Source organism: Delphinus delphis, chromosome 20 (assembly GCF_949987515.2).
Source record: "Delphinus delphis chromosome 20, mDelDel1.2, whole genome shotgun sequence".
Classification (NCBI taxonomy): Eukaryota; Metazoa; Chordata; class Mammalia; order Artiodactyla; family Delphinidae; genus Delphinus; species Delphinus delphis.
The window spans coordinates 8,632,412-8,642,629 of NC_082702.1; the positions used below are offsets into that span (position 1 = coordinate 8,632,412).

The 10,218-nt window shown below is 54.1% G+C and overlaps 1 protein-coding gene across 1 annotated transcript in view; it reads left to right on the forward strand.

Annotated features, from left to right (window-relative positions):
* The window catches only part of SLC8A2 (solute carrier family 8 member A2), a 29,880-nt gene extending 23,322 nt beyond the window's left edge, over positions 1-6,558 (forward strand). Inside the window, exons 9-10 of the mRNA XM_060000374.1 lie at positions 3,895-4,173; positions 6,050-6,558. Coding sequence (XP_059856357.1) covers positions 3,895-4,173; positions 6,050-6,426 — 656 coding nt within the window. The 3' untranslated portion in view covers positions 6,427-6,558. The remainder of the gene's footprint in view (positions 1-3,894; positions 4,174-6,049) is intronic.
* The last annotated feature ends 3,660 nt before the right edge of the window (positions 6,559-10,218 follow it).

The window sequence follows — 10,218 nt, forward strand, 5'->3', positions numbered from 1 at the left end:
AGAAAGACAAAGGAAAAGATAGGGAAGGTGTACAAATAGGAGAGAGAGGCACACAGAATCCCAGAGAAGGACAGAGACGCGGAGAAAGCATGAAGGGTGTAGAAAATGAAGACGCAGAGGGCCAGAGAGAGAGAGATGCAGGTAGACACAGAGACGCAGAAAGTTGGTGGAGACAGGGGCGGAGGTGGAGAGCTGTGAAGCGGTGGGATCCCAGCCCGGGCTTTCTCCTGGCCTCAGGTAATTGGAGGGTGGAAACAGGTTAAATGGCATGGCCTCTCCACACAGCCTGGGTTCCTCTGTTGCTACGGAGACAGTCTCCAGGGCACCTAGCTCTCCCACCTGAGCGGGTTCTCACCCCCTTAGGCCTCAGACAGGCTCACACTGCCCCCCTGTGGCCAGATATATGATGACATGGATTCACAGACAATCTTGGAGGTCAACACTGGCCATCTGTGATAGGAATTGGGGAAACTGAGGCCAAGAGACATGAGAGGGACTGGCCTGAAGTCCCTCAGGGAATCCAGAAAGGACCAGGGTGGAACTCAGGACTTCTGTCCCTTGAATAACATCAGGTTTCCTTCAGGGAGGCCAAGCTGGTGGGAACTGAAAACACACGAGGAATTGTGGGTGGAAAGAAACTGGTCGGTGGGATCAAAAGAAACCAGGCATCAGGGATGGAAGAGTACCTGGTAGCAGGCCTAGAGACACCAGATTGTAGGCCTAATAGAAATGGAGTGGCATCTCCCTCTGAAGCCACATTCTTCCAACATCTACTTCTGAAGGATCCTCTGGACCCGGTCCTATACAGGGCCATTGCTGGGGACAAAGAAATGATCATGACAGCTCGGGACCTGTCCTGACAGAGCTCACTGTCCGGTGGGGGAAACAACCTGTCACAAGAGAGTGACAACCCAGATTGGGCAGGACTGGGACGGGGTCCCCAGGGAGCTATGGGAGACCACATCGGGTGTCTGACCCAACATGAAGGTCAGGGAGGGCTTCCTGGAGGAGGAGTCTTCTGATCTGAGTCTTCAAATAGGAATAAGAGTTAGCCAGGAGGAGGGAGCCAGGCAGAGGGAAAACCAGAGTCTGGAAATGTGCAAGATTATGGCACATTTAGGGAGGGCGATTGGTTTCAGGCATGAAGAAAAGGCATGGGATGAGGCATGAGAGATGAGCAGGGTTCAGGCCCCAAAGGCCTTAGAGGCCAGAGGAGAGGGCTTGGGTGTCATTTTATGTGCAGCAGGGAGCCATGGAGCTTTTTTCTTTTCTTTGTTTTCCTCATGGAGTGTGTTTTGAATGAGGGGGACTCCTGGAAGTGGAGACAGCCTGTGGAAGGAAGAGGGAGAGGGTGGGATGGGGTGTGAGTTGGGGCTGTCAAAACTGGCAGGAGATGGGTCATGCAGGGTCTGAGAGGATGTGGTGAGGAATTTGAGCTTCAAGAACAGTGGGGAGCCAGAGAGGTCCCTCTAGGGGCTTAGTGAGGGTAAGAGGGTTGCATGAAACTGCAACTGTGGGTGTGAGATGGTGGTCGTGGAGGCCATGGGTCTATAGAAAGCAAGCGATTAGATCAGAGGAAGTAGTAGAGGAAGGATAAAACCATTATGGTAATAATAACAGTAATAATAATCACGATGATGACAGCGATGAAGACAGATTGAGTGTCAGGCAGCTTTGAAGTCCATTTCCTGTACTAACTCATTTAATGAACGTATCCCGAGTATCTGGGTTGGGGCTTGGTCATTTTGTACTTTGTTCCTTTTGGGTCCTCACGTGAGCACAAAGCTTTCTGAGGTGCTGAAGAAGGGTGGTTCTCGCTTCCTTAGGGGTTGAATCATGTCCCATCTTGCACTTAGAGGTGATTTTGTATTTCCTTTACCTCCCGATGGAAAGTTCTTTGCAGGCTGGACTTGGTTTCAGGCATCTTTGAATCCCCCCCACCCCCAGGCACCGGAATGGGCCTGCAACAATGACAGTCACAGTGGAGATATTCCAGGCCCCATAGAGAGCACATTATATGGCCTGACTCGTGTAGTCATCACAGCCCTCTCTTGAGGCAGGTCTGATGATTATTCCCATTTCTCAAATAGACATTCAGAGGCTCAGACAGGTTAGGACACTGATTCAAGATCACACAGGGTTTGACACCAAAGAGTCGGCTCCAGAACCACAGGCATACCCGTGAGGCTCCCTCTAGATGGGAGAGGCTGGAGAAGTCAGCAGAGGCCAGAGCCTGTGGGTACTGGAATGCCAAGCTCAGGAGTGTGGGCCTGGATCTGAGGGCAGTGGGAGCCAAGGCAGGATTTGGAGCAGGGCAGGGAGAAGCCCCAAGAGACGGAGTGATAGCAGCCCCCTCCCTCCCAAGAGTGTGTGCTCCCTGCTCTGACCTCCGCCATGTCTCAGTATGGTCAATCAGGGATGCGTTCAGTGGCAAACAACAGAAAACTTGACCGTAAGTGGCTTAAGCACACCAGACTTTATTTTTTCTCACGGAACAAAAAAGTCTGTAGGAGGCAATCAAGAGTTAGCAGCAGCTCAGTAGTGTCATTAAAGGCCCAGGCCCCTTCTTTATTTCTCTTTCCCATTCCCGGGTGTTGTCCTCATGGTTGCAGGACGGCTGCTGTACCTCCAGGTGTCCATATTCCAGGCAGGAAGAAAGGAAGCAGGGAAGCAGGAAGGGGCAGAGTGCCTGTTGCATTTGAGTTTCCAGTTCTAGTTTCCAACTGCATTTTACTTGGGGTCGCAGCAAAAACATTTTCTTTGTGATGCAACGTGCAGAACCGAGAAGCCTCACAAACCACTTAGTTAAGCATTTACAAATTCAGCCATTTATTTCTTTAAGAAGCCAAGTGGCTAAGTGAGCTAGAAAAGTGGGAAAGGGATGTATGACCCGAATCCCCAAATCCGTCAGTCTCTCTCTGCCTCCACTGTCACCAGCTGTCCTATGCTCCCTGACATTCCAGGGAACCGTTGGGTGGGACCATGGAAAGTGGCTTCAGGATTTGGTGGCTGGCCTGGCTCTTATTTCCTGACTTGCTGTGAGCAGCTGGTCAGGGGTGACAATGTTTCTAATCAGCATCCTTCCGGATGTAATTCGCGGCACACGCAAGTGTGTTCATTGCTTCTCATTCCTTGCTTTCTGCTTATGAGTTTCAGGTGAGGTAGGAAGACATTTCATTTGCACTTTCCCATTACACAAGTCACTGCAGGTCAGAAGTGGGTCAAATTCGGCCACAGTAGGTGACACAATCAGCTCTAAGGATGACGCATCCTTTACAAATCTCAGAAAACACATCTATAACAGTACCCCTATCAGGAAAGCTAGAGCTTTCCAGAAACCCTCTGTTTATGTCTCATGGCCAGACTGGATCACACGACCACTGCTGCAAGGTATTCTGGGAAACCACGTATTTAGCGGAGGACCTGACTGCTGTTGGCTGCATGGAATTCTGGGAAAGTGAATATTTTTATCTGAGGACAGTGCTGTTGCTAGCCTCAGGGGGTTCTGGGAAAGTGAGCACCTTTAGCTGAGCATGTGGCTACTGTCAGCTGCAATGAATCAGAGGAACTGAATATTTCTAGCTGCAGACCTGGCTGTCAGTAGCTGTGAAGGCTTCTGGGAAAGGCATATCTTTAGCTAGGGACATGGCCACCCCTAGCAGAAGGGATCCTGGGAAACTGCATATTTTTATCTGGGCACATGGCCTCCTCTAGCTTCAAATGATTCTGAGAAAATGAATATTTTTACCTGGGCCCGTACATTCTCTTAGCTGCAAGGGATTCTGGGAAAGCAATTCATTGGGGACTGGCTGCCTAGAAGTTGAACAAAAGGGGGGCTCTGTAGGCGAGGAAGGAGGCATGGGTGTGTGCCCCAGCTGGGTCGTGTGCCCACAGGGGACGAGGAGGAGGAGGAGGACGGGTCCCGGGAGGAGCGACTGCCGTCATGCTTTGACTACGTCATGCACTTCCTGACGGTGTTCTGGAAGGTTCTGTTCGCCTGCGTGCCCCCTACCGAGTACTGCCACGGCTGGGCCTGCTTCGGTGTCTGCATCCTGGTCATCGGGCTGCTCACCGCCCTCATTGGGGACCTCGCCTCCCACTTTGGCTGCACCGTTGGCCTCAAGGACTCTGTCAACGCTGTCGTCTTCGTGGCCCTGGGCACCTCCATCCCCGGTAACCCCTCAGGAGACCCCTTGTTGGGGGAGTGTCTCAGAGAAGCCAGGCAGGTGGACCCTAAGAGAAAGGCCCTGCAGAAATAAGGTGGTGGAATCATACAGAACCCATATGGTGGGGTCCCTTGGAAATAGGCAGGTGGGTATGATAGGAACTAGGCGGAGGGAACCCATGGATTCAACATGTGAATTGAATCCTCCCCAAAGCAAGCAGGTGGAATGTCCCATAGAATTAAGATGGTGGGAAATGGTAGAAACCAGACGATGGATTCCAGGGAAAGAAAGTGGCAGGACATTGAAGAGACAGGTGTTGGAAGGAGGGTCCCATAGAAATAAGGTGGGAACTTCATAGAAACCATGCAGTGAGTTCCACAGAAACAAGATATTCATTTTCCCTTTCCTCCCCCTGCCAAGCAACCAGATGAAAGATTCCATAGACCTTTGTTGCTGGGCATGATAGGAACCAGGCCAATGAATCTCAAAGCTTTAACTAAGAGGAGAGTCAGAGTAGAAACCACATGTTGGAGGAGATGCCATGGAAATAAGATAGTGAGGCCTCAGAGACTACAGTGTACGTGACCCCCTCTTTCCCCCAAATCTGAGGGAGGGTCCCTTAGAAACCAGGTGGAGGAGACTGAAATTCCTGTAGGAGGGAGGAGACCACGCGTGGAGGCAGACACCTTGCTTTTCCACATCAATGTGTTCACCAGCCAGGTGGTGGCGCTGTAGGCCCAGACAGCAGGTGATGGGTCCTGTAGAAAGCAACCATTGGTGAATGGGTCTGTGAAGCCTGCCCTCCGCAACAGAGACTTGCAGTCTTGGCAAGATGTTCAGGAATGGGTGGAGGCCAGAGAAGCGAAGCCGTATGCTTGACAGAAGCCAAGTGGGGAACTGATGGGCGGGCAAGGGGTGCCACGTGGCTGGGGCCTAACATTTATTTTGTCCACCCAGGTGGCAATGGGATAATTGCGCCTGTAGAAACACAGGCAGTGGGTTCATGGGAAACAGCTAGTGATTCCCAGCAAAAGCAGGCAGCAAACCCCATAGAATAGAGTGGATTCCACAAAAATCAGGTGGGGTGTGTGTCCCACAGAAAGCAGACTGAGTCCCACAGAAAGCGGGCAGCAAGTCTTGTAGAGGGCAAGCAGCAGACCCCATAGAACATAGGCAATGGTGGGGAATAATAGAAACTAGGCAGGGGGGCCCATAGATTCAACATGTCAACTGAATCCTCCCCCGAAGCAACAAATGGGATGTCCCATAGAACTAAGGCGGTGGGAAGTGGTAGAAACCAGACGATGGATTCCATAGAAAGAAGGTGGCAGGGCATTGAAGAGACAGGTGATGGGTTAGGGGTCTCATAGAAATAAGGTGAGGACTTGATAGAAACCATGTAGTGGGTCCCATAGAAAGCAGGCAGCAGGTCCCATTGAGGGAGGCGGTGAGTTCCAGAGAGTAGGTAGTGGATCCCATCGGACGCAGACAAATTCCGTAGAAAGCAGGCAGTGGGTTCCCTAGAAAGTAGACAGCAGATCCCAAAGAAAGCAGGCAGGGGGTCCCATAGAGAGGCGCTGAGTTCCAGAGAGTAGGTAGTGGATCCCAGTGGATGTAGACACGTTCTATAGAAAGCAGGCAGCGGGGCCTGTAGCCAGCAGGCACAGAGATGGCGATCGACTTTGCCCCCTGGGTGGGGTCAAGGGCACAGAACTCCAGGAGTGGGAGGCTAGACCCGCGCGACACTGGGGTGAGGAGTCTGGATCCTTGGGCCAGCGGGGTGCTGGTGGGTCTCTGGGGAGCAAGTGACTGACGAAGCCAGGCGGATGCTCGTGGGGGGCCCACGGAGCCCCCCCTGACCCGCGGTGTCTCTGCCCCTGCAGACACGTTCGCCAGCAAGGTGGCGGCGCTGCAGGACCAGTGCGCCGACGCATCCATCGGCAACGTGACGGGCTCCAACGCCGTGAACGTGTTCCTGGGCCTGGGCGTGGCCTGGTCGGTGGCCGCCGTGTACTGGGCGGTGCAGGGCCGCCCCTTCGAGGTGCGCACCGGCACGCTGGCTTTCTCCGTCACGCTCTTCACCGTCTTCGCCTTCGTGGGGATCGCCGTGCTGCTGTACCGGCGCCGGCCGCACATCGGCGGCGAGCTGGGCGGCCCGCGCGGCCCCAAGCTCGCCACCACCGCGCTCTTCCTGGGCCTCTGGTTCCTCTACATCCTCTTCGCCAGCCTGGAGGCTTACTGCCACATCCGGGGCTTCTAGGGTCCTCCCCAGGGACTCGGCCTGCCCCTCGAGACCACCGCCTCCGTGCTGGACTGGCTCTCCTCTGCCCTCCAGAGATTCGCCTCCTCTCCTGGGACTCGGCCTCCCTTCCTCCTGGGAAGCCATCTACCCCTCTCCTCGGTCCCCACTTACAGCCTCCTCCCTTCCCCTCGGGAGCCTCCCCAGGTCCTCCTGCGAAGAACAGCCCCCTCAGTTACGTGCATCTCCAGCCAGTCCGTCCCTGTTCGTTACTGGCTTTGTAACTGGAGCAATTTCCACCTCGAGGCCCCTCCCCAGAGAACCCTCCCTCATCCGTAATCCCCTACAGAGTCTCCCATGTGTCTCCCTAGACACCCAGCCTTGCTCCATGCCGTAAGTCCCCCTTCCTCTAGGGGACCCCCTCACCACTTCCGCGGACCTGTGCCCCAGGGCCTCAGAACTCAGCCCTGCGGGGGCGGGGGGGGCTTGAAGGGGGCTGATCCATCCCAGGAGGTCACTGATCTCAGCCCTTTCCCCCACCCTCAGGGAGCTCTGTGGGCCTCGGGGGATGGGGGAGGAACAGATGGGTATGTGCACAGGGGCGCACACCTTCCCTGATTTCTCCACTCAGGCCCTTGGGAGGACACTAATTCTCAAGGCTTGGAGAAGGGAGGGGAAAGTTTGGGGTTCCAGAGCTGGAGGGGGCACATTTTGGACCTGTAACTTCTCACCTTCCAGCACCCTCACTTGCCTCCAGTACCTCTGAGAGCCCAGCCACGCCTTGGAGGGGGGTGGGGCTGTGTGTGTACATAGTGTGTTTGGGGGAGGGGGGACGTGGGAGGGTGCATGACTTGGGGAAAGGGTGACAGACTTTTCCCCTGAGAGGGCAGCAGACTCCCCCAGCCGTGAGAATTGGCTTTGGGGAGGAGGCCAGGAATCCAAGGGAGTGCAGCCAATCTCCCCTGACTATCTAGAAGGCTCATTTTGCCCTCAGTGCCAGCCAATCCGGGCAGGACCCTCGAAGAGGAGACCGAGGGTCCCAGAGGACCAATGCTACAAGCCAGCAAATGCTGCCACATCTCTGCCTGATGGGGAGCAGGGGTGGGTGGGAGGGTGGGACTGGGGCCGGGGGGTCTGGGTGGGCATTTTTAACTTTGGAGGCCACCTATCTGTTGGTAGGCCATGTGCATTTTCTTACTGTTGATGTTTCCTGCCCAAAGGACACACTTGGGGTGTGAGGAGTGCTGCCCACTTCTTGGGACCCTGAGGATGACCCCGCAACCCCCGTAGCACTCTTCTTCCCACAGGTTTTTAGCGTCCTATCGTCCTGCTGTGCATCAGCCCCAGCGTCCCAGACCTGTTGCCCACTTGCCTTCTCTACTCCTAGCTCATCAGCACCGGTCGCTGTCTCTTTCCTTTGTGATTTCTGTAAAAGTTGCCATAAAACTTTGAAATTCTGCCTGGAAAAACAGCCTCCCCGTGGGAAGTTGGGATTCACGAGGGGAGGGCTAATGAAGTCTTCGATGGAGATTTGGGCAACTGTGAAATACACCAAATAATCTGGGTTTTTCCATGCTCCCCTCTCCCCTCATCTGCCAGGACACACCGGCAGGCACCAGCCACTCTGAAGATAAGCGCAAAGTTCCCCCTAGCCACACCCCCACTCATTACCCACGAGCTGCACTAGCTCGTGCACTCGTGAAGCTACTCGTGAAGCTACCATCACCCAGTAGCTTCCCTAGCCACGCCCCCATTCCCTCAGCCACGTCATAGGGTATCCTGGGAACGCAGAAGAGAAGGACCTGAGTCGCCTGAGTAGGAGAGCCGGGGTTGATGCGGGTTTCCTAAAGAAAGCAGGTAACTGTCTCAGAGGAGGGATGTGTGTGTGTGTGTGTCCAGATAAAGGGAACAGCCTATGTAAAGGTGTGCAGCCTTGTGAGTTAATGACTTTTTCATAGTCTTACAAGTGGTTGAATCCTGCAAGCAAGAATGGAGTGTGGGCACGTGGGGAGTGGGGAGTGGATCTGGGAGGGGGTGGACAGTTTCCAGCCCAGAGAGTGAGGTCTCCCCAGGTCTTGGGGGACCAAGTTGGGGGCAAGTAGAAAGAACAGGTTTGAAGGATATGCTGGATTCAGGTGAGTACACGCCGAACGTGAGATGCCTGGGGGACATCCAGAGGAGATGTCAGGGTGGGGAGACAGCCAGGGGACACCTGGAGCTCAGTAGAGGAGGCTGCACTTGAGAGAGATTTGGGATTTGTTGGCAGTGAGGTGTCATCGAGCCACAGGAGGGGTTGGGCTGCCCGGGGCGTGGGTAGTGTGAGAAGAAAGCAGTGCCTTGAGGAGCCCCAATATCTAAGGGGCACGTGGAAGGTGGGAGACCTGTCGATGGAGAAGGAGCCAGAGAAGTAGGTGGGAAGGCAGGAGACTGGGGCACCTGAAGCCGAGAGAAGTTTCCAGAATGAAGGTGTGGTCAACAGGACCCAAGGCCATGGAGAGGTGGAGGAAGATGAGAACTTAGAGTCTACCCTTGGGTTTAGGTTTTGATGTAAGCAGTTAGGGGGAGGGTGTGGGGGTAGAAGTCAGGCTGATATAGAGTGAGGAGGGGGTGGAAGTTGGGGAAACTGAGTCAGAGCACGTAGACCTCGCTTTGGAGAATCTTGAGAGAAAGGGAGGAAGCTACGGGACCTGAGAGGGCTTTTCCTGCAAGGTGGGGAGACGTGTGAAGCAGGAGGGCACTGAATGCAAGGGGGCTGAAGCAGTTAGGGAGCACCCACGATGCCGGCACTGTGCTGGGCTTCCCAGGGCACAGCCTCGTCCAGTCCCCTGCCAGTCCCCGGAGTACCCCCCTTCTACCAGTGAGGAAACTGAGGCTCAGAGAGGCGAAGCAACTTGCCCCGAGTCTCACAGTGAGGAAGGACAGAGATGGAAGAGGATGACATCCAGGGTGCAGAACGGGACCAGGACACTTGTATTTTACCAGACGTGAACAGGGAAAGGTGTGAGTCTGGGGACAGGGAGAGGAGTGAGGTCTCAGCTTCCAAGAGGGGCGTCTCCAGAGCTTGGGATGTGGACAAGACAAGGAACCGTACAAATGCCCCTTCATCCCACCCCAGATGCCATGATCTTCACCGGGATGCAAGGCGATCCAGGGGGCAGCTTGGGAGTGATTTGAATTATTTGTCATGGGATGCAGCATAACGTAAAGATTTACTTTCTGGGTGCTTCAGTTCCCTCATCTGGAAAATGGGGATAATAGGAACTAATAGTACCTGTTTCACAGGATTGTTCTATTAAATATATACATATATATTTTTAGAATAACACCTGGCACATAGAAAGAGCTTAACAGAGGGAATAGTTATATTTTCCAAGTATTTCCCCCTTACTTACTTACACACACACTCCTGGAACAGACAGCCTCAGAAGGACAGAGAAATGCAGATTCCCCATGAACTGCTTTGCCACCTGAGTCCCAGTTGCTAAGTCATCAAACCCAGGGGACAAGAATTAGCCAAGGGGGAGTATTCCTTCCTCTCTCTCCAGACCTTGGGTTTCTTTAATTCACTTTTCCATTGGGTGCCCGCCCTGTGTCTGGCGCTGTGCTGGGGACACTGCAGTGACCACAATGTCTCTGGGCCCTGTTCTCCCAAGGCTTACACAGTAGTGGCGGGACATACGCCAGGGTGCCAGAGGTGGTGATCACAGTGGGACTGGTGAGGGCAAGAACTCTGTAGCAAGGCACAGCAGGACACTCATGGCACTGAACTGGGTGACTTAGGCAAGTGTAAAAGGGGATATTAACGAGGCTGTG